General features: G+C 45.3%; 1 protein-coding gene across 1 annotated transcript in view; it reads right to left on the reverse strand.

The window, feature by feature from the left end:
* mfr (ferlin family C2 domain-containing myoferlin misfire) overlaps nucleotides 1–24760 on the reverse strand; it is a 375605-nt gene that overhangs the window by 113636 nt on the left and 237209 nt on the right. Inside the window, exons 2-5 of the mRNA XM_050175214.3 lie at nucleotides 12863–12921; nucleotides 6874–6962; nucleotides 6126–6228; nucleotides 4238–4626 (exon numbers count right to left, since the gene is read on the reverse strand). Coding sequence (XP_050031171.2) covers nucleotides 4238–4626; nucleotides 6126–6228; nucleotides 6874–6962; nucleotides 12863–12921 — 640 coding nt within the window. The remainder of the gene's footprint in view (nucleotides 1–4237; nucleotides 4627–6125; nucleotides 6229–6873; nucleotides 6963–12862; nucleotides 12922–24760) is intronic.

The raw sequence follows: 24760 nt of genomic DNA on the forward strand, positions 1-24760 counted from the left end.
GGAACGCATCGGGTATGAAGTTGTAAATTCGTTTAGATATGTGTCGTAATAATTTGTGCATGCACCTTTCATCAACATTTTCCCCTCGACAGGCTTCATACCTCGTCTTCTTCCTCATGGCGCAGAGGAAAGCGAGAACAAGGTAAAAGATGGAGCCAACGTACCGACAAGCGGACTTGTCTTTTTCAAGTCCACTTGTCGAAACGTTGGCTCCCGCTTTTACCTTGTTCTCGCTTTGCTGTACGTCTTGTATTTCCATCTCCCGCCTTGCCCGTGTTTCCTCATGACGCAAACAGCTAACAGCTTCAGGCGACTAGGATGTCGCGTGACTCCGCTACTGCTGCTACCTCGCTAACTCAAATAAGCTTCGCGTCTTTTAGATTCAAACATTGCGTTGAATCTGCTTTTTTTTTTATTGCGCAAGGGCAATCTCCGTGACAAGAAGTAAAGGTGAACAAGGTAGCTGTTCCAATTTTCTTTTATGTGGAACTGGGTCTGAACATTGCAGGGTTAAAGCAGCCGACAGACAAGGTTTCAGGGTTCGTACAGTGAAGCAATGTTGTTTCACGTCGGTGTCGCATTCTGAAGAGAAGAAAATTTTTCACCGTCATGGGCACGACCGTTAGCGTAAGAACGCCTCAGATGTCGCAATCGTGACATAAATTAGCTGTCGATACAAAACAATTACCTATGTTGGGACGACCGGTCGTGCTATAATGTGGTTACAGCTGCATCTGTTATTTCTTTTTCTTTTTGTCGTTACGACAGATATACGTCTCAAAAGTACAACAAAAGACTTGCGCGATTGTCAGCCGAGACTCAGGGCAATGCTAATTTCAAGAAGTGAAACGCTCATGAAGTGTGTGGATCTGGAATATGTTTCTGTCGCGCAGGGGCCCAAGGTCGAGGAGAAAAAGTCAGCGCACATCGCGGTACATTTTGCAATGCCAAATACGTTACTGGACAGCAAGATATTATTCATATTGACTATGAAGATATTATTCTTAACCCGCTTTGATGTTATATTCAGAAAAAAGAAAAAATCCGCCCAGTGAGCGATGGCGGTAAATATAATTGCCGTAACTATATGAGGCAATAAAACATCAACAAGAATTAAACAGCAATAAGAAAGAGATGATATTTTATTTGAGATTAAAAAGACAATAAATATAAGCATTAATTTAGGGTAGACTGACAAAATCTACCGTGAGAACTTTATTTTCGTTAGTTCCGCATAAAGAAGTGTCTTGCAAGGAGAGAAAGTATGCAGTTTACACAACTGCGATATGTGTTGTTGGTGCTAAGTTACGAGTTCGTAACCTTCGCGCTTCAATTTTCTTTACCTAACTGTTTTTTGGTAATATTTGTAAAAAAAATTTTATGAAGCGCAAAATCAGAATTTGGCTTCTTACTCACAAATTTATCTTTCTCTCTCGAATACAAACCAAAATAGCATGAAAATCGGCCCACGGTATATCTCAGAAAAGCATTTCTGCGTTTTACGTGTATTTGAATATACGGCATCTCTTAACAATTAATTTCCCGCGTGCCTCACCATTTGCCGCTTCGTAGAATTGTGGCTAACAAAACATCGATCCCTTAGGATCTCCTTGTTGTTCTCTTCGATTACAAAGCGGACATGCGGAGCTGCACCCAACGGTAGCTTTGCCTACACAAAGCACTCCCGAAATCGATCGTCAATCGGGCTATTTTCTCGCCCTAAAGTGGGATACGTCCAAAAAGCGCCTCCGTTCAGAAATCGCTTGGCTTAATTCTTTTTTTTTTTTTTACTTGCTTGCGTTTTCTTCGTCGTGATTCTTTCCGCTAAACGCATGACACGTGCCGAGTCGACCACTGCGCGGAGCTCACGCTCTTATTTTTTTTTTTTTTTTGGCACGGGTAGCGAACGCGGTAAAGGCAGTTGCCGTTTAACCACCTCCCGTTTAGAACATCGAATGCAAATACCGTTTCCCTTTTATTTTCCTGTAAGTGGGGAGGAGGGGGTAATCTGTGGCAAGCAGCCTTTCTAATATTGCCTGCAGTTGAAAGCGAGCGCTTTGCTATGCACCAGTTGAAAGAAATATTACCAGCATTCACGAACTTTTCGGGCATAGAGGATTTCTCGTTTTCACCCACGTTTTAACTAACTGGCCTCGATCTAAAGCTCATTATCGGCTACTTTATGATGATGATGATGAGTACGATGATAATAATGATGACGATGGCATTATTTTTGGAAAAGGAGGGAGGAGCTTGCCACCAGGCTAGTTCCATTCATCTGTCGAGTGTATCTGAATGTTGAACTGCTTTTGTTATTCAAATGAGATTATTCTTACTGTTAATAATATTGAAAGGATACATCATAATATATAAAATAAATGTTTGCTTCAATGCCTGTCTTCGCTTCTTCTGCCGCAGTAATCGCCCAGCCGTACCTTTTGCTAGAGCCTCCACCGCCATGTAACCTACATCTTCCCTACAATCCATAACCTTAAAACTCCGGTCGTGAGCAGGCTAGCTGTACTTACACTTTGTCGGAACTTGGGAGGGGGAGGCACTGTGCCATTCTACCAGAACATGCTCCTTCGTGTCTGAACCTTTTCCACAAGTAATTTATCCCCAAATCCGCGCCACCTGAAAAGTTATCACTTTTGTCTAAGCGTTCTCAGACACCCTGCTCCGGATTAGAGTACGTGATTGCTGCATATGATGGATCGCTAATGGCACTCTCTGCATCGGTGTGTCGACAAATCGTCACACCTAGACTGTGTGAGCTACTTGAACGTTACCATAATCTGCTCTAGCATTACGAAAGAAAAAAAAAAATCTGCTTTATCCAGTTAAGTTATCGATGTCTGTGGTGATCTCGTGTCTGTTCATTTAGTCTGTTCTTGCCACGATGCCTGTTGGAATTGTGTAGTGGAACGAACGAACGTATTGCGTGTGGCAACTGCAGCTGCGAGGAGGCGACCATGCATCTTCTCTATGACCTCCTCCCTCGCGACAACCTGCGTAGGGAGAGAGCTTTCAACTTCACTTGACAGACTGATCGCTACCACTTGTTTAGTTAGTAAGCGAATGTTTACTGCAACGTTTGCGACCTACATTACTAATAGCCGAATAGTTCGCTGTCGCTATCAATCTTTGGCCTTTCTTGCGGAACTGCGTTTTTTTTAAAATTTCACTTGGTCTCGCCTTCCATGATCCTTCATTTCATTTATCCCCTTTTGACAGCAGGTATCCCACCTGTCTTCACGCTTGATAACGTATCAGTCTTTTCCTCTCTTCTCCTTGACGGCGCAGCCTCGAAAAGTACAGAAGACACCCTAAAATGTACTCTTGTTCTAATGCAAAAATGTGTAAACGACATTAAGTAAAACGATGAAAGGGGGTAGTTGGTGGACTTTACCGATGACGTTGCTCTGAGTTTTACCCTGGCAAAAAAAAATAGAAAAAGAAAATCCGAAGTCACACAGGCACTTATCGCGATTTGTGAATGCGGAAGCAATAATGTCCAATTGTGCGCCGCAGAACGGTCCTTGGAGTTTTCCGCTGTGAGTAGTGTACCATAGCGGTACGTGCTGTGCGAGCCGCCGAGCAGCAGGAGCCTGCGGTGCCAACGCCGCATGTAACCGACGTCTTGCGCGAGGAGAGACGGAGATAGCAGCAGCGGCCACCAAGGCCGGCAGGCGCGCTCAGCGGCTAAGGCTAGCGGGGTGAGAGGAAGAGAAAGATACTAGCCGCTCGCCGGCTTCTGAGAGCAAGACGCCATCACCCGCACGCGCGCGTCACGCGACTGAATCGCAGACGATAACTCGTCTCGCCCCGCCGCGTCACGTCGCCGTATCTGTTCCGTCGCGGCGCGCTGCTGACGTGGCGTCGCGGCGATGCCCTCTCCCCTCACGCAACAGCTGGCGCGCTAGCGTTGCGACAGGTGTTCCCCGATTCGCCCGCTCTTGTCCGTCGAGGCGTGCTCGTGAATGTACGTCGAAGCCAATGCGAATTTAAGTGCCGTTTCGCTGCTACACATGCCACCGGCTTTTTCGCTCAATGGGTCATTTGATGCTTTCGCATGAATAACAAAGTGGGGAACAAGGACGAGGACGAGTCCCTTAAATAAAGAGTTGGTCATTGTTCCTTTTGTTATTTTTTCTTTGTGAGCGTAAAACTCAACGCAACGTAATCATGTGCATATGAAATCGCCTTCTTGAGTGCAAAACAAGTTCGCCCCACTCACCGCTTTCGGTCGGGCGACTTGTTGGGCGTGGGCGCGAACAAGCTGATGACGGAACCCTGCTTGCTGCGTGTCTCGTCATCAGAGAAGCCGCCGCCTCCTCCATCGCTTGTTCCGTAGCTTGGCTGCTGCTGGTGCTGCTGCGACGAAGACTGCAACAGCGCCATCGAGGCACCACCGTCCGCCCCCGCCGGTCCGCCGCCTCCCGGCGTAGTTTGAGCCGCGGCCGCTGCGGCGTACGTGCGCTGCAGGTTGGCGATGTTCTGCTCGATGTCGAGCAGCGCCTGCCGGTCATCGTCGAAACTTCCCAGGTTAGTGGGCAGGCCAGGGGCGTGCCAGGCGCCCACCGAGCCATCGGGTGCCGTGTAGCTGACCTCCATTATAATCTTTGCCTGTTGCAGGGGGAGCAACAGATTGATTGATTGATATGTTGATTGAGTGAGTGAGTGAGTGAGTGAGTGAGTGAGTGAGTGAGTGAGTGAGTGAGTGAGTGAGTGAGTGAGTGAGTGAGTGAGTGAGTGAGTGAGTGAGTGAGTGAGTGAGTGAGGAATGGCTGAGTAATTCATCGATGGATTGATTGATTGAATTTAATGGGCCAAAGCCGCGCAGAGGCACCGCAGTGTTCAGGACACCCAGAATAACAATTACCAAACACGATTCTTCAACGGACATCCAAAACACGACAAATCAGCTTCATTTCTTTTTATTTTTTGTGCCATCCGCACCACCTCACAACATCTGTACGGGATTCCCAGACTTTATCAGATGAACTAAAATTAACCCTGGTCCGCGGATCAAACATGGAACCAGTGCCTTTGTGCGGACGATCCCTCTACCATTCCAACTAATAATAACGCTAGCAGGCTATCTCTGTGCTACTCCGAGGGATGACAATTTCCCTTTTTCATGGTAACACTTGGTGTGTGAATACACGGAAAACGCAGTTGAAGGTGGGTTAGGATTATAAGGGGTCGTGCGAGTAGAAAATTTGTTGCTTTACAGTAGACTTGAAATTTCAGTGCACCTAGAATGAGATCTAATTCGTTCAAATTACTTCACATGCAAAGTGCATTGAAAACATACGGGTCAATGAAAATAATTTATATTCGTTCAAATCTACCAGAATTTCGAACCGTACGAGTTGTGGTACATTGAGCTGGTTCCTACCGCGCTAGAACTACATTTGTAGGGATGCGGAGCCTCTTCGGTATGAGTGCCAGAAAAAGTCTGTCCTAGCCGAACGTGTTGGCTGCTCCCAGATCAATCGCAGTAGCCACGTGATCGAGTGTTTGTTCGGATCTCGGCCGCGTTCTCAGTGAAGCAGCAGTTAGAGCCAGCCAGTAGAGTCAATTGAAAGTTTTAGCTTATCTGTAAACCTATTGCTATTTACGGATCACCGGGTTACCGGAGCTGTGGACGGTAGCAAGGCCGGTAGCGACACCTCGTGACGCGTTGTACAAATACAATATGTTGGAAACATTGTTGTGTTGCGTGAGAGTTCTCGTTGAATACAAGGACTGCACCTTAACTTATCTCACTACCAACGCTTTACACCGGGAGGTATGTAGAATGGCTTAGGTCCTTGCGGTATTAGCTTTGTGCGCTCTCTGAACTCCGCGCCGCAAGATGTTCATATCGGCGTTGTAGCTGTCGCACGCCTCTCCAACAACTCGCCATTCCGCAAACGGTATAATGTGCTCATGGACATGCTAAAACTCTCCAATGCGAGTCTAAGCAAGCTCAAAATGTTCGCGGTATACATTAGATTTTTGTTTCCGCTTTACCGTATACCCATGCGTGACTGTTTAGCTCCAAAGACAAACATATGCGTCGAATCTGAGACCTGGCGAAGTACTTGCGAGCGGGAATCGAGAGAGTTGAGGGCACTCACGTTGGCCACCGGCTTGTTGTTGTCGTCGACGACATCGTCCTCGACGGATGCGTATCCTTCCTCGGCCACTCGTTGCAGCACCATGCCGTAGCGTCCCAAAACCCTGGCGATGACAACGAAGGCCGGCGAACATGTAGAGATACATAATTGTAACGACGGAAGAGCTCTATGAATGTCACAAGAATCTGCAGTTGGGTGTGTGATTATGTATGGAGCTTCAAAGCCATACCCTTCCCCACATTTATGTATCTTTGCCAACATCACCGATGCAGCGACCTTCGAGAAGTCGCCTTGCAACTCCCTTTGAAGTAAATAAATATGTCTATAAAATAAATAAATTCATCTTTATTCCGTAAAAGTGTCTTATACTTTCTGCTGCGTTTAACGTGATCCGTTAAACGTATGTTGCGCAATGCTGTCACGTTATATGGAATTACTGGGTTCGTTTGAAGTGAACTTCATATAAACAGTACAAAAAGTCTTTCCTTGTTTCTATTATAGCCTTACACTGCACAACGGCACACTAAACAATAAACAGTGCGCCTCGTCGCTTTCTCCATAGAACAGTGCAGATACTCAGCCCAGTGATTGAACCGGGGCTGCTGACTCTGCCTTCTTTGTTGCCACTTTTTTATCTAAAACATTATCTGCCTCAGTACTGCATCTTCAGGTAGGCTATAGGTTAGTTTGCCTTACGTTAAATTAGTTTAATGCACAATGTAGACAGTGGAGAACACGCCGTGCTCACTTGTTGGTGAAGTACCGGCTGTGTTGGAGCACCTGAACTTCCAGGACCTCGTACTTCTCCACAGGCCTGCCCACCGGCCACTCGAACTCCTGCACAGGTGATGTAATTTTAATTTTAAAAAGAAGCAACGAAAATACGCAAGACACAGGCTGATCTCACGCATATGTTGTTCCTGCTGTTCTTTGGAGAAATGACGCAACCAACTCTGGGGGATCGGCCGTGAATCGGGTGACGAAAAGATTATTAATGTTATCATTTCTATTAGGAAAATAGACTGAAGTGTGGTGACCTGTTGTTGTCCTCTGACATTATGGCTTATACCCTCTATGGGGTATTCAGACAATGAGAAAATAGAATTTCGCTTCCACATTTTAGAAAACAGCCAAAGTCATTGTGATCGATGCAAGAAAATGAATGGAGAATCCTTAACGTATGTCTTCAAAACAAGAACGATAATAAAATCACATATAACTAGGCGATCGATTGAAATCGATAAAGTTCCTGGACGTTGCCGAAAACAACCCCGTGATAGCAACCGAAAGCAGAAGCTCTAAATACAATGATAACAGGAATTGTCAGATCCAGGCCAATTCTGCGAAAAGGAATCTCGAAGATTATTTTTCTGATTGTAGTAAAGTGGCGCCACGACAAAAAAGAAGTGATCAATTGTTTCCTCCACAGTGCAGAAAATACCAAGGGTGGAATGCCTCACACGAATCGTGGGTTGGCAAAAGTTCACTCATAAGCATAGAGTTGCTATGCTTACACGATGCTTCAAGATGTTGTCCATGGAACATGTGGTTCACGCCCACTATTAAGAGGGAGGGGAGGGGGCAGACGCTGGCTATGAAATGGGTAGGTTTTGAAATACATTCTTCAGGACTGCTATAGAGTCAGCGATGTAAGGTCAAATTGCATGTTAAAACGAAAGCAACAATCACGACGCCTAGTCTGACGCTTACTGAACTACCTTGTCAGTAGCAGTCGCACGCGATTCACGATCGACGGTCGAAACGAACGAGATCTATTAACGACTGGAACAGATTACGTGACGAGCTTTTCGAACGAGTCTCCTCGCCACCGACGCTCGTGGTCACATGATAGTCTGTCTGCACCCTCCGCATGCTGGCGGCTCCTCGCAAGTCCGTCGCTATCCGATAGGTGGCGCCAGCCCCTTAGCTAAGGTGCAGGAAGGGCCGATTGAAGGATGGGTGGAAGAAAATTAGGGAAACGACAAACAACCGAGGCGTACAAAAACAAAGTTCCCAATTGGGCTTCAGAAAGTTATGTGAAGGGAATTTTTCGCGTTTTCCTTTTCCTTTTCTTAACATAGGTAGGACATTAGGCAGTTTAATAACAAGAGCTCTGTGGTGCAATCGCCTCCGCGTTTAAAGCAAACGCTTATAGCATCCATCCGTCAAGCCTACATGAACGCAAAGGAAGGGATGGCTAAAGTGTATAAATGCCTTTTCCTGGAAAGCGAGGACACGGAATGGAGGAAGAGGTCAAGAAAGTAGGCAACCAAGTACAGGGCAATTGTATGGGTAAATACAGAACGATGAGCAACAAAAAAAAAACGCGACAGAAACAGACACGGTAAATTGGGTGCAAAATATGGAAACAAAAAACAACCACATAGATTTACGAAAACGGCAAGAAAAAAAATCACAAGGGAAAATCTATAATAAAGCAAACGGATGGTCTTGCTATTTGAGGCCCGAGTTGGCTGCCGCAATACAAAAACATACTGGAGCAAATATGCGCCGCGAAATTAGGCACATGTGTGCTGCCAAAAAAAAAACAAAAAAAAAGAGAGAAAAGAAAAATTGTGGAAATGACTCGGTACGTCGTAATGGAATGTCAAGTTATTTATCCATCGAGACCGGTAAGGCGTGCCCACTTTCCAGAAGCGTTGGGATCCCAAGGAGACGGAAGGATTAACTGGTTTGCAGTCTGGATAAGTAAGAGACGATCAGAATATTAGTGGAAGAAACGCAGGGAAAAGATTGATAGAACCAGATTAGGTTCTATCAGTTTAGGTGTGTGTAATTATACCATATAGTGATAGAGGTTTTAAATAAGAAAGTTAGGATCGATATCAGATAGGCGAAGGGCTAGATAGCGATATATGTAGTAAAAGCTGAATCAATGCAGCGGGCACGTTTCAATGGGGGTGCAAATAAAGATCGAAGTCATTATCATCATCGACATAATCATATTTAGCTTTTATTTTGCTTCTATATAAATCAACGCTCCTCGATAAATGTGGAGCCGACAATGGTATCGCACCCGGTGCTTCGAAGTGTCCTTTAGAAGGCTGCGTTCCCGTATCTCATAGATTAATTGTTACTTACACAGATGAGGTCTGGCGGTATTCCCTTTATGCCACCTCTGCAGTGGGCCGGAATCCATCAAACACTTTTTCCATCGGGCCGGCGGTTTTCAACTAATCGAAAACGACGTTTCGAAATTCCGCTTCCTAATCTATAAGGCTGCCTTTAGGCAATACTCTTCCACTCACCGAGGGAGTATTGGTATTACGATACAGCCGCAGGCATACACTCCGAACCATTCGGAATTACATCTGCGAGGCAAAAAGGTTACTTAAAAGATATTTCCTATTTTCCATGACTGATTTATTTCTCCTTCAATAAACTAAAAAAATATATGAAATTGAAATAACAAGAATACAAATTCGCAATGATATTATTAAATTATTGATAATAATACTTTTCGTTCGGCCTGCATATCCCACCAGGAATGCACCGACGCTGCCCTGCTTTGTCGGCTGTGACGGCTAATGCCTTCACAATTTTTTTTTTTTTTTGCCTTCAGCATTGGTACGACTGGCAACGCTGCTTGCGATGAGCATGATCGCAAAGAGACATTTGAAGTAGTTTTGTGTGAATTTCCACAATTCAGTGCCGCAGAGACAAACCGCTCGCGCCCATGCTAGCAGGTGTCGACGACAGACGAGGAGTCGCAACAAATCATTTTGGAATACCTACTTCACAAGCCGTCGCATCAAAGGGCTACGAATGCATTGTTGCAAATTTTTTACGGTCAATAAACTCGCAGGACCGACTTTAGCACTTAAAGGTGTCAAGTGCTATCGTTCGCGGGGAAGGGTGGTGATTGTGCGTGGCGATTATCTTGAGCGAATGCTTTGTTACACTATACACTATACATAAATTTTTTAATTAGACGACGTTATGGTATTTCGGCTCCATGGACATCTGCGCCACTGCGGCTGAGAATCGAACCCACGACCTCGCCCTCAACAGCACAACGCCATTACAACAGAGCTACCACCGCGGGTGCCATTTAGCTATTATACTTAAGTTCACTACGGTTCTTCTGGGGTTTTTGCCAGTCGGTTTTTTTTCTTGTCTTATTTGGGGGGGGGGGGGGGGGTAATATATAGCGTTATCGCAATTCGAAACACCATATGCCGTGAATAATGTGATTCTTTCAAAGATAATCTCTTGCTATCAACTGCGGCTATATGAGTGGAAATATAGCTAGAATAAGCAAGCGTCCACACTAAAACATCTGGTACATTATAGACTCTTCTCCAGGAAGACAGGGATGTTCGCACAGCACCTCACGTGATTTCCCAAAGAAAGGGATTATCGGTGGCTCGTATGATGACTTCACAGTGTCTCGCCCGACGGCATCGCCTAATGTTTCGCGCGAACGCAGCTTTATTCGAAAATCAAAGTCTGAGAGACGTGCTGCGTTTTGCGACGACTAAGTGCAGCTGGATCCAAGTGAGTGGTAATGCAATTATCGAGTTTCAAAGCGCAATGGTTTCATTATTACGGTCATTATCGCTTTATTAATTTTATTAGGAACGCTGTCCTTGGCACTACCAAGAAGACAAGAGAGTTCTCGCTCGCGCCTGCAAAACTCTCACGCGTACTTACTGCTTTAAAAGAAAGAGTACGTGGGTGTATATTAAAAATATCTTCGTGAGTTACGGGCCTCGAAACTTCTTACTTTAGGGTTGTCGAAAGAAAAGAGAGGGAATGGTGGAATTTGACCCGTTTTCCATTTTCTTTAATTTACTTACCCGATAACTGCTTTTCCTGCACGCAGGTGTGTGCATTAGGCATTGAAAGCAGACGTCCAAGATAAAAAGTGTTCGAGCAAGTTAAATCGCCAGAAAAAAGAACGTATTTTGAGAAAGTGCACGAAATGGCTTTTAAAACGAAAAAAAAGTATTGCGAAACCAGGGAGACGCTGACGGACAGAGTCTAAGATACAGATAGAAGGACAATGCGGCGGGTTTCATCTGGAAGGAAAAATCGAGTCCGTTATCCGGAGCAACTGCTGGAAGTAAGCTTCCAAAAAATACGACAAGCAAAGCATGCACAAACCTAAACCTTGCGAGGTGGTCTAGAGTGATTTCGAGAGAGCTTTCTTGTCACGTGGTCTGCTGTGTGACAAGAGTTCCCGTCACTCTTCTGACTACTGCGAAATCGGTTCGGAATGTTCCGACCCGCATAGGAGACGTTTTTCGAAATTGTTGACTGCGCGTTTTGTCTCTCGTGTTGCCCAAGAGCACGCATTCTCTGAAGCACTCACTCCTGGATGCAAATCTCCATACTGGTGGCAGTGCTTATTGCGCGCAGGCTGCCGTGCAAGGAAGCCGAGTTTTCAGTAGCACGAGCAGTGGTTGCGCAACTCTGGCTTATATCATCCGATACTCCTGAAACAGTAAATAGCTGGGAAATGGGGCCTGCATGTCCTCCAGATGCGCGAGAATTCTCTTGCAGCGGCCTTTCAAAAGCTCTCGGGTCGGGGGAAGGGGGGCGGGGCGAAAGAGCACCAAAGAGCTTTGTAGGAACTTTGTAGCTGCTGGAGGAGGGAAAGGAGCTATGGTGTGGGAGAAGGGTGTGGGAGATATAAGCATGGACCGCACGTCTTCGCTCTACGAACCGAATGCCTCGAAGCAAGAGAAGAGGGGGTCACTCGCACAGAGCTGGAAGCGGGAGTGGGTGAGGGTAATTGCAGATGCTGTAGAGATTCAAGGAGATTCGCGCACTGCTTACGTAGGCGCGCCGTTCAAGTCGCGGTTAACGGCGAGTAGGTTAGAAACAAATAAAATGTAGCACATATATGAAGCGAAACTTTAGTGTAGCGGTTAAATAAATACCATGCAAACTGAGGGTGACGTGTATAGTTGTCTCTCTTTTCATTCTGTTTAGTGTTGTCTTCTAAATTCAAGAGACCCGCAAACAAGGTATTGCTTTTAACGTGATATTCGCACGTCGAGAGAAGCATTAATGCCTAGATGATGGCCATACCGAGAAAATACGAGCAGGCAAGCCGGAAGATAGAGAGATGCCATGATAGATTAATTCAATCAAACAGTCGGGCAAGCAAACGTTAGGATAGATAGATAGATAGATAGATAGATAGATAGATAGATAGATAGATAGATAGATAGATAGATAGATAGATAGATAGATAGATAGATAGATAGATAGATAGATAGATAGATAGATAGATAGATAGATAGATAGATAGATAGATAGATAGATAGATAGATAGATAGATAGATAGATAGATAGATAGATAGATAGATAGATAGATAGATAGATAGATAGATAGATAGATAGATAGATAGATAGATAGATAGATAGATAGATAGATAGATAGATAGATAGATAGATAGATAGATAGATAGATAGATAGATAGATAGATAGATAGATAGATAGATAGATAGATAGATAGATAGATAGATAGATAGATAGATAGATAGATAGATAGATAGATAGATAGATAGATAGATAGATAGATAGATAGATAGATAGATAGATAGATAGATAGATAGATAGATAGATAGATAGATAGATAGATAGATAGATAGATAGATCCACTGCGCTCCATTGTGCCGACGCGAAAACCTGTGTAAACACATGACACGTGGGCCTATGTTCGATACTGAGTACATACGCAAAATTTACATAAAAGGATCCTTACGTCATTGAAGACAGCATCATCTTCCAGATGGTCACAGACTTTTGTATGGTGAGAGACACCTGAAACAAAAAGAGACAGGGCGGGATCAAACAATCTATAACTTGAATATGTAAGCTATGTAGTTTGCAAGAAAAGGCACGCATCACAAAGGCAAGTTCTTCAAGGAGAAATGCCAGCAAAAGTGTTAGTACGAAGCTGTTTACTATAAGCTAGGTAAGAGAGCGAGGTAGAACAAAGACAAAAATTGAAGACGGTGGGGATAAAACAATACGATGAAAAGTAGTTCGTACGCTCCTATGAAGGCACACCTAATTTAAGGCGACTGTCAGATGTCCGCCTCTAGCTTCAAACTTCTGGGCAACACATCCTGTGCAGTCTTGTGCCGCCACCGTGCCAACCCCCGGTCTGTTTGGCAGGTGATAAATATCCCAGAAGCTCTGCAAGAGACGCTCGAGGGGAGCATTTCGGAGCCTCGATGGCCAAGCTAAACCCACCAGCAGTTACAACATCAGCCCCACCACAGTCCTGAGTCCTATAGTATTTTCTTTTTATGCGATTACCATCCTTAGGGTACTTCACGCAGTTTTTGGCAGCTATGTACCTATTTCGTTTTTATCTATGTGTGTGTTTGTATTTACGTATTATATGTTATATCTAATTGTTTTCTTACTAACGTGGGTCGTGGGTAGGCCATGGACTTTCGAATGGGTAGCGCATCGAACTGCTTTGCCGAGACACAGGATACGAAACCAACTATTGGACCCTCATGGGCCACTGGGTAAGTGGCACTGTGTACCTATCTGCCGCTATTGAACGTCTCTCTTTGGCGCCGAGATGGGTCGTTGGGAATGCGACCCTGGATATGTGGCACCAGGTCCATACCGCTCATGCATGAACTTCCTTGACGCCGACTTGGAGTATTGGGCATGTGCCACTCCCCCCCCCCACCCAAATTTGCGCTGCTTTTCAATCAAACTCTTTGATGCCTATTTGGGTCACTAGGTAGCGCCAAGTACATTGCCAAGGGGAACATTGGCTCAGCCGATAGGAAAAACCGAGGGTGCATAGGTAACTTGCTGCGGGAAAGTTCCCGTCACGTCGCAGAGACGTCTTCTAGACAGTTCTGAATGCGGAATGCATTCACTTGGGCGCGAATCTGTCAACTGTGAACGCAGACTGTGTCCCCCAAAGCTGGCTGGAATTGGAACAGACCCTGTTAACATTTCACCATCCTCGGGTGTCCAGCCAAAGGGAGGGACACGCCGGGGATGGCGAGTTGTGTTGAAATCTTGTACACACTGCAAAAGCGAGACTCAAGTTTGCGACGAAATTTATGTACAGCTAGTCTCCTCTCTGTCATGGCTGCGCTGGTCTGCGAGGGGCAGCCATGCAAAAGAGACGGCGCTTCGAAGTTTGCCATCGACAAGCATTGGAAAAGGAAGACACCAAGCTGACGCGAAATTCGGCGTCAACGGGCGTGTCGACGACGAGACCGGAATGACACGTCGAGTCGTCTTCAGAGAAGACTTCACACAACTTTGACCGCGATATTCCGCGGAATATGCATAAAAGCTTGATTCAGAAAGGCTCGAAGACATCGTGTCATATGCAGGCTCTTTTAATGCGGTATTCTAGCTTGGGGTACTGTCACCGCCATGCTGTTCTTACCGCGAAGCAGTCTTCCAACATCTCGGCTTCACGTCGCATACTTTCGCAACCGCGTTCTTTCGTTCGGGATGTTGACGCCTTCGCTGGCGCGAGTCTCCAGCACAAATTCGCACGACAGAAGTTTTGCCGCCTATGCATCTGGAGACGTTGAAGCGCAGAGCGAAGTGCTTGCTGTCCCTCTAAAAGTAGAAACAAGAAGTGTCGAAAGATATTCTAAACTAAACACTCCCCCCGCCTCCTCAAGAGATCGGGCCCACATTCACAAACATTCGCATCGTACTTTTATCGTAAGACGACGTTTCCGCATACCTGCACCGCATAACAATGGCACGTTTTCTCTAGCGATCAGTTTCGCATTTTCTTGCGTGCTTGCTTTTTTTTAGTGCGCTGGAAAGCGAAGAAGGGGAGTACTGTGAAATGCGAAGGTTTTTGCGAGAGTGGCAGCGAGAACACTTGAAGATAGAAATAAAGAGAGGGGGGGGGGGGGGCATTTCGAAGCAACGGGCTGTCGCCTGAGGCCCAGCTGCTACTCTGTTGAAAATATGCATGCTTATTTGGAAAAAAAAGAAGAATGCACCCAGATTTTTTAGAAGCTCCGTGTTTGCGCAGAGCGGAGGACGTCGCCGCGTCGCACCTCATATGCATGCATATGAAGCGTTGCTCTCACTCAAGATAAAAAGAGCAAAATTTCGAGAAAGGTGACCCGATGCGGTTTCTTGGCCTTGAGCTGGTTGGTTCTCTGAAGAACGGCAGTTTATGGCTTGTTAGCCCGCTTCCTCTAACCTTAAAAGAGAAAAAAACTCTGAGGTTCTAGATGCCAAAATTTCGATCTTATTATGAGAGAGGCCGTGGTGGAAGACTGCGCAGTAGTTTTCAGCCACCTTGAGTGTTGTAATATGTACTTAAGTCCAAGTGCGCGATTATTTTTTTTTCTTCGCCTATCGTTTCCATCGGAACACACCCACGGAATCTCCAACATCGAGCTCGAAAGCGAAACTACATAGCCGCTGAGCTACCGCTGCGTGTTTCCTGTAACGTTGTCACGTGGGTATGCACACGACGCTCGCCACATCCTCATAAGGAGAAGGTGAAAATATCAACCGAGCCAGGAATACATTAGAATTCTAGCTTGTCGGCGGAGTTCTTACCGTTTACGGGTTACCGGTATACCCGGAGCCATCGACGGCAGCGGCAAAGCTGGTAGTGACATCTAGTGACGCCTTGTCCAACTATATATACAATGCTTTTGAAACATTTTTTAAATTTTGTTTGCGAGAATGCTATCGTCGAAGAAATGTCATACCAGGACTTAATGTTAACAGTTATGTGCTTGAAGAGAACTGCTTCTTGGCCTATTTGGTGTTTTGCTGATAGACATGCCCTCGGCACGGTCTGCTAACGTAACCTAAACTAGCGTAACCTAAATACCCAAACCTAACCTGACCTACATTAACCTAACCTAATTATGTCCCTACCAACGCTTTACACCTGCAGATAAGTAGAATATGGTAGGTCACCGCAATAGACTGGCTCCGCGCGCCATCTGTTGGAATTGGGCGTCACCAGATGTCACTACAAACGCTGTTGCTACCGCGCACCAATCGGTATCCGCAAATCGGCATCCTGGAAGCAGTAGAGGCTTTTATCGTGTCCGCTATTCCGGCAAACGGGAGCGGTTTGGACGGATTACCGGATGAGCGGGGGCATAAACGTGAGCGGCCAAAGCGGTGCAGCCGCCTGGTGTTGCAGAGCTCAACCAGGCAAACACAGAGCTAAAATTGCAGTAACCTAGCTTATTCTGTTTCGCTGCTGGTGCATATTTTCGGCAGCGGCGTAATTGTGTTTATAATTACGCCGCTTTTGAAAACTTACACCCCGGCTAAGAAGAATATAGTAATTGGCTCTGTGTTTAGGTGGTTGAGCTTTGCGCCACAAGCTGGCGCCACCAATCTGGCTGCTCACGTTTACGCCCCCGCTCATCCGGCAAACCGCCCGCGCTTGCCGGAATACCGGACGCACTAAATTTCTCTAGTGACACGTTTACGGACGAGATAACACTCTCCACCATCTGTATACAGCGCGTGATACGAGCCTACTACCACCGCATGCTATTTATCTCGCAGCTCGCAAAGAAATGCTCAAAAGAAGGTTTCGCTAGTGGTGCGGTCGTTGCTCTACACCTAAGGGGTGCAGAGCAACGTGCCGTGTGGAGCAACACCTAAGATCTCGGAGTCCATAGTATAACGGGGTGTGAGTAGCGCTTCGATCGCTTGACGCCACAGCAATGGTACACAAAGACAGGCCTAGGAGAGAGGCGCTAAAATCGCAACTCACCATCGGCACAACGACGTCGCTGAATAACTTTACAGGATGGTTTTTCGACTATTTAGAGCAATGTTTCCCGCAGGTCAATACATTATTCGTCCTATTGCGCCCAAGTCTTGCGAATATAATGTCCTATCGAAACTGCTGCGCCACACGTTTTATTAGGACGTCGTTTTTTTTTATTTAGTCATGGAAAAGGAGTTGCAAGAAAGAGAGAAATACGGTTTCAGGTGTTGCGGCACATACAGGCCTACAGCCAGCCAATGAACGGGGCTAGCGGTGGCTCAAGTTGATACCGAGAGCCCGCTCGCTTAGAAGCACTACGCACGTCTTTGTCTTCTCTTGTCATTCGTGTATTGCTTTTAAATCGGCGCATTCTCGCAATCGACATCGATCTATAGGCACGCTAGGCATACGCTCGCAAATCTCTACAATTTATCTCACCCTAACGGCCAGGCCAGACTCTCAAAGAAACAAGTACATTGTACTTCAAGGTATAGAAGGAGCACGTTTCTCTCTGCCCGGCGAAGCACAAGGTGCAGTGATATTGATCCTCCCAGAAAAGGAAGCATCGGCTAAACGGCAAGCCCCGGATGATATCATAGGCCGCACATTAACGGCACGCTTGGCGGTCACTCCCAGTCGCTGCTTCTTTCCAGCACCGCTTGTTAGCATATGGTCTGCCTTCGCTTCAGGCTTCATTGAACCGAAGCACTTAACAGCAAAGAGTTCACGGGTAATCGGCTTTCTCGCAAGCAACAGGCGAGAATCTCTCGTAGTCAGCTGCCTTTAAACGATCGGCATTGATTTCTTTCTTTTCTCTGTTCTCTTTCCCCCCCCCCTTTTTTTTTGCACACGTCGTCTTGCGCTGGAGTTTGAGAACTTTTGCCTGTTCCATCGCTAACCTCGAGTCCTGGTGTCTGTACCCACTCGGTACTAATTACGAGGCCCGCAGTCTCTTTGGACAGCAGTCGCACTCAGTTTGCTTACGTTGCGTCACGAAATTTTGCGTTCCATTGACTACGCGTACACATCGGGCCGCCTAGTTTTTCAAAGAACAGCGAGCATCGAGGCATGAACAGCCTGCATTTGATTTCTCTAAGGTTTCTTTCTAACCTTTCCTTTCTCTCTTCCCTTCTCCTTGTGCGATTTAAATATTCCTCTTTCCTCATTTGTTTCGTTCGTTCCCCGTCTTTTTTTTCGCTTTCTTTTTTACTTTCCTTCATTCTTATTTCTTTATTCTCGCTTTCTTTCCTGTTTCTCTCAACTATTATTCACACTTTCGCTTCCCTTTCTTTCGTTCGTTATTCGTCTAACTTATGTGGTTCTGTTTCCAGTTCCACTTGTTTTCTTCGTGCTTTATTTGTTATTCTTTTGTTATTCTTTCTTAACTTCGCTCTTTCTCTCTCACTTTCATTCGGTCCTTCGTTCGTTTCTTCTTCTCATTTTCTAGTTCGTTACTTCAGTTTACGTTATGTATTTTTGTATTTCATTAATTATTTCGTGTTCTCGTCTCTTTAATTCATAAATTACTTGTCTCAGTCATTGAGTCTCATACATTTTTTTTTTTACTCACCTAACCATTACAGCAACGTTCACCTCTCTCTCTCCAACTCCGGCCTGTTGCTCACTCTTGGGTAATTGCCTCAAAACCGCGTTTCCGTTTTCAGTTATGAATTTACTACGACCAACAGTCATGGTCGAACAGTGAACAATGGGCTTAAAACAGCACTATAAGTATAGGTGAATATTTTAAAGGGCCCCTCACCACGTCTGGCCATATTGAGTTGACAAGCGCAGAGCATAGATTGCGCAACACAAATCGTGTCAGCAAAATATTATAGTAGTAATAAAGTAGTATAGCACGCGGAAAGACCTGAATTTTGAAACCGAACGCCGTTTTTCTTTCTCCTCGCGGCCGCCGCGCTCCAAGCCGGATAGTGACGTAATCGTACCCCTGCGCTACGTAGTCGTGTCCGCAGTGTGACGTCGCTCGTGGTGACACGTGACTACGATAATTAGTCAAGGCAACATCTGTTATCTGTGTGATCTGTTGCTTGAATTGACGAATTGAAGTTTAGAAAAATAATAAAACACACAAACGGAATGTCGGCGTGTTTTTTTATTTACTTCGCGCCGAAGCAAGAGAGATGGGGGGGGGGGGGGGTACTTCCACTTCGTCTACTTGTTCCCACGATCGTGCGGTCACGTGTGCAGGTACCGAAACTGTGCCATTTTCTACCGTGTTCCTACGCCGTGATCATGCTGTGCGATCCGCTTGTTCTGCCTCAGTATTCGCGTAGCACTGAATTATACCAATATGATGTTTCCTTTCGCACAGTGCGCAAAATCTTGTGCGTAGCGCTGAAAAAAAAAAAGCCAGGAGCAAAAAAAAAAAAAAAAAAAATACGAAGGCGGTGCCTGTGACGTATGCGTCACGCGATCCTCGAGGTTCGGTATGGAAGAACACAGGGAAGGAATTTCGCTTGCGTAGGCTAGACAGGGCGAGTGGAGAGAGCGTCTTTCATGGCAGTGGAGCCCGCCTGTTGAAATCATGGGTTCACGGCACTGAAATATTTCTATCTAGGCCATTAATGAGCCGATTTGAAAAATTTTTGCGGCAGAACGCTCCTTAGAGGACACGTAACGATTTACAGCGTATAACAAAAATTTGCTATGGGGCCTGGTGAGGGGCCCTTTAAGTCGATATATCAACAGGCAAGGCCTCTGTATTAAAGAATTCGTCATTCGTAGCGAAAACAACGCTTTCACGAGCGATAAAATTACGGAAAATGGCAATTACGAGTGACGCCACCTACGTCGGGCTTTGGTACCTCTCGCATGACGTCATCACCAGCTGATTCAGAAAGTGGCAAATTGAGAAAGAGGTCGCGTGAGGAAGATTACGTCGAACTCGTCCCTTTCGCTGCGGGCAAATTTAAAATCAGATGAAATAAATTCCGGACGGACGGACGGAAAAAAACTTTAATGGGAAAAGGACCTGCGAGGTTGCCATCCCGGGCTCACGCCACACGGGCATTATGTGCGGTGAGGCATAGCCTTTCCACCGCTGCCCGGGCGCGCTGTATAGCCCATAATTGGTGGTGTAGTTCCGAGCTAGTCAGAGCGCTTAGCCATCGCTCCTCGAGAAGGTCCGGTTCTATCTTGTCCTCTACATATACTGATCCGATCTGTGTGCACTTGCATAAGATGTGTGCCATGTCTGCATGTTCGTGTTTACAGAGCTTGCAGATCGCGTCTGGGTAGTGTGTTGAATTTATTCTGTTTAGATGTACTGGGTTTCAACGTTCTGGTTTGCAAGTTGCAAGTTTGTAAGTTGCACCGGAATGGCTAACCTCGCCTTTGTTTGTTTTTTTTTTTTTCGTGTCACATCGCCATGGTACGAAGCTACATGGCTGATTTGAAGTTGAAGGCTAACGAAAGTGGCAATGCAGGCAGGGGTGACGCGGCTGGCGGTCAGCGACGTTAGGGTTAACATCGACGCGAATTAGGCCGGTGCAGAGTCACTTTATTTATTCGTTCATTGACTCTACATTCAGCTAGTGCCTGCAAGTAAAGGGCCTTTGCAATTATTGCTTGCGTAGAACATGCGCTCTTAGTACAGAGGTAGGTGCTGTTCTTGAGTACCATTTTGTTTCAAATTTACAGTGGCTACCGTGAGAACTCCTATTTACGGCCACTTCATTTTTATCTTTAGCAATTAGATCGTTATCTCGCAAAATTTTTTCCTCCATAATGGTTGCACCTTGCAACTTCGCGTCAATATTCAGCAAAAAAAGAAAAATGAAGTGCCAGCATTATGCAAGTAAATGAAGCATTCTTCCTTGGACGCGTTTGAAAAGAAAAGCGCACGCGTTCTTTTTTTTTTTTTTTGCGCCTAACGCATTCTTTTTTTCTGTCATCGACTATTCGTAATGCATTTTGTTTCCGAAAGGGAAAATATAAAACGTGGTATATAAGGAAGAATGAACCATCCTAGAGTACCTCAGGCTGACTTGCAGACGTTTTACATAATTTATATTTATATAGATTATACGGTTAGTAGTCAAATGGACATACGGAAAGCATACAAATACGATTAAAATAATTACCTTAGGCTATTTTACTTCCGCAGGGCCTGAAGCGCTATTTCACATAAAAGAAAGCTACAGTTGGCAGAATAACAATGCCCATGCGGAAATTTAACCTCACAAAACCGAAACACCGCTCCACGTGAATGAAAATGACAGTTAATAATATTAACCGTTCTAACAACCGAAAAAATGTGGTTAGTAGAAATAATCATGAATTAAACGATTAGTAATAAAGCGCAAGATGGTTAGTAGACCCACACTGTTGGCATAATGACCTCACACAATTTTAAGCCTACAGAGCGCACTCGGTATACTATGCGAAGATAAAATAGGGTTAGCAGAATTAACCATTCTACAAACCGAAAAATATGTTACAAGAGTTGACCATACTATGTACCGCCTGTAATGAAAGGAAAACCATTTAGTAGACGAATACGGTTAGTGTGACTACCACATGCAATTTTGCCCCACACGAAGGCCAAATACCAATCCGCATTACAGAAAAACTAGAACTACTCACCACTCTCTCCGACGATGGAGGGCACATGCGTACCGAAAAAAAAATCTGTGAAACGTTGCTCGAATCAATCCGTACTTAGCGAAATAACGATAATAACCGTTAGTGGTTGGTTCTCTTAACTATCCACAACTTAAACTTCAGCTTATGAAAATTGCTGCTATATGATCCCAGCGTTTGCTCTCCCAGCTCTGAGGCAGCAATATCACCATAATAAAATATATGTTTGTCGTTGCGGAAGTAACGCATTGTTTATCCAGAACACTTCGCAGAAGGTAAGAAAAAATTTTAGATTAACAATTAATCCTGATTCACAATAGTGTGCTTATTTCGTTGTTTATGACACATTATCGTGCACAACTGGCAAAATAGGCTAAATTAGAGCCGGCTGTCACGTGGCACAGTTTTATCAGCATTGCACCCGACGGCCGAAATTAAATGTAACACAAAAATGAATGCTACGTCCTACAAATACGCCAGATATATATATACATATATATATATATATATATATATATATATATATATATATATATATATATATATATATATATATATATACGCGCGCGCGCGCGTTTGTGTGTGTGTGTGTGTGTGTGTGTGTGTGTGTGTGTGTGTGTGTGTGTGTGTGTGTGTGTGTGTGTAATTTCCATAGAGAGCCCACTTATTTGCACATGTACGGCAGGCACACCGCTCCCAACCGCAGCCACTTGGGGCCTGCACTTTGGTAATTAGTAATATCTTGATGAGGGATAATTGGTTCCCACTTAGAACAAACGCTGACTGACAGTCAGCACTTGTATGTGGCATTTGTTTTTTCGTGTCCTTGTTTTATTTGCGCAGTTCAACCTCAGTTCTGCACTTTGTGATTCAACCGCAGGGACGTTCGCGTCACCATCAAACTTTCTTTTAAAACGAAAGCTTTACTGGCCGGGAACTTGCGATTTTGCCGTGGACGTGCTCCGAAGAGGCACATGACGTCACACCGCGTTCCTCGTCGTTGCGCTCGCCTCCGCAAGCTTCACCAGCGGCGTCGCATGCCTGAGAGCATGTCGGAGGATTGAAAAGGAGAGCTCACGTGGCGCCGCAACCACAGTTGAGGCGACACTATGGACGGTGACAATTCTGATAAGCAGGAGGAGGCCTGGAATCGACATCGGAACGAGATGAAGAGCAAACGAATTGCCCATGATACCGACGAACAGCGCGCCGAACGACTAGCTAAACGCCGCAACACAGCAAGGCTAACCGTGCTATGCCTTAGTTTTCGCTATGTATATGCTGGCATAGCCGAGCTAAGCCACTGCCAATTTTTTTACGGACTCCAACCGAATGCTCTGTTAAAGTTCAATCTTTTATGTTTTGTGTATTTTTAAGTTAGTGGTATTTCAATCTATCTCGCTTTACTGATCTTTGTTAACAGGCAACTTTGCGTTCTACATCGCTAAGTCCTAAGATATTCTGGAATTCCGTCTTCATTACAAATTCGCATGGCCCATCCATTTATTGGCCAATCCCCCGTAATGGGTAGGCACCATAATATAGGAAGCAAGCAAGTAAGCCAGTATCTCAGTTTAATTTAATTTTTATTTATTTAGTTGAATAATAGGTACTCACAAAAACGGTGTTATCAGTTAATTGCCAAATGATTTGTTCTAAATATTCGCGTTCAACTCTTTTGGTATATAGTTGGGTGTTAGCTTCAATCTTTCCAGTGTGGCCAATCCTCCTCACGGGCACGAGTAATGTTTTGAGGCAACAACAACAACAACAATTTATGCGATGATCTACATGTGTCCGAGAGGGCGAGACAGACAGCGAACCAGGGTGCTGTTAGCCGACTTCGTCAAGGGCTTCACAATGGGTCTGTTACTGTCCATCGCGCGGTACTGCGAATTTTTACCCGTCGCCTTCATCGCTGGCGTCATCTGTGGCATTTTCCTGTCCTTCTTTGCGGACATCTGGTCGCTCGCATGGCAGAGATTGTTAGCCCTGCTGGGTAAGCTGCTGCCCAAAGATGTCGCCATGGCCCTCTGCGGCGACTACGACACGCCGAAATGCTTCTTCGTCAGCATCCGTCTCAACGCCAACCGACACTTCTTCAAGAGTGACCGTCCCGACCCCACTTTCCTCGTGGAGCACAGCCAAGGGCGAGTGGACATCACTCCCGAAGTTGTTTGGTGAAACGACTGCTTCACCACACAGGCGAACACGCTCCACGGTGAAGTGTGTCCAAATGTGCATCGCACGCGCGTCCAAAGTGCCATAATCTGGCGCGAGCAGGACACCCAAGTCCCAATTATCCGTATACTTCCTGCTTCCTGAATTTCTAGATTCGCCAGAATTTCGCAGAATTGTGGATTTCTAAATTCACGACTGAGATTTTTTTTTGTGTGTGGTGTTCAGACATGTACTGATACAGCGTCACGACTGCAGGGTCATGGTCCCATGCCTCCCCCCCCCCCCAAAAAAAAAGAAAAGAAAGTAAGGACGAAGCTCCTGCGGAAGGGTAGCGGTGCCCACATTTGTGAATCCGAACTTAGTAATTACAGTTGATCGTCCTCGTCACTTTTGTGTGGTGACAGATTTGTTGCTGGTGTTATAAAACTTAACTTGCGGACTTACTTACGCCGTCAGCGAAACAGCTGTTCCTAAGCCGATATAAACAAAAATGCGATATTGCACGGATGTTCCCGTTCTGTATACTGAAAAATGTGTCTCTCAATATCGCCTATATGTTCCTTTCTTTTTTTCGCAATAAAATATAACATGAAAAAAAATGCTAGGTCCTACAAATACGGCAATATCTATACATACAGGGTACTGAATAGTTGGCTGCGCGTGTCTAAAAAAAAAAATGCGCTCATCCCTACAGTGTTCTTGCTCAAATTTTGCAGAAAGATGACATTTTGTTGTCTTCTTCATTTAGTATAAGACTTAGCACGATTAGTCGCTTGTTTTTTTTTAAGACACAAATGAGAAACCTTTTTCGCTTATGGGAAAGATAGTGAAAAGTAGGCCCTGGCACAGACTTGTGTCGCCACCTGCCGTCATCTGCAGAATGCAGCGTTTCACGGTGGCTCCACACGTTTATGCTTGCGCCGCCGCGGCAGCAGCAATCATCTCTATAAGCGCAGGCAAATTTCCACTTTTTGCTTAAAAACAGGCAATTAACTGCGCCAAGTGTTATACTATACGAACTCGACTCAAAAATGCGATCGTTCTGCAAAATTTGAACAAGAACAGTGCACTGGTGGGCGCAATATCTTTTTTGAACACATGCAGCCAAATATT

This window comes from Dermacentor andersoni, chromosome 9 (genome assembly GCF_023375885.2).
Source record: "Dermacentor andersoni chromosome 9, qqDerAnde1_hic_scaffold, whole genome shotgun sequence".
NCBI lineage: Eukaryota > Metazoa > Arthropoda > Arachnida > Ixodida > Ixodidae > Dermacentor > Dermacentor andersoni.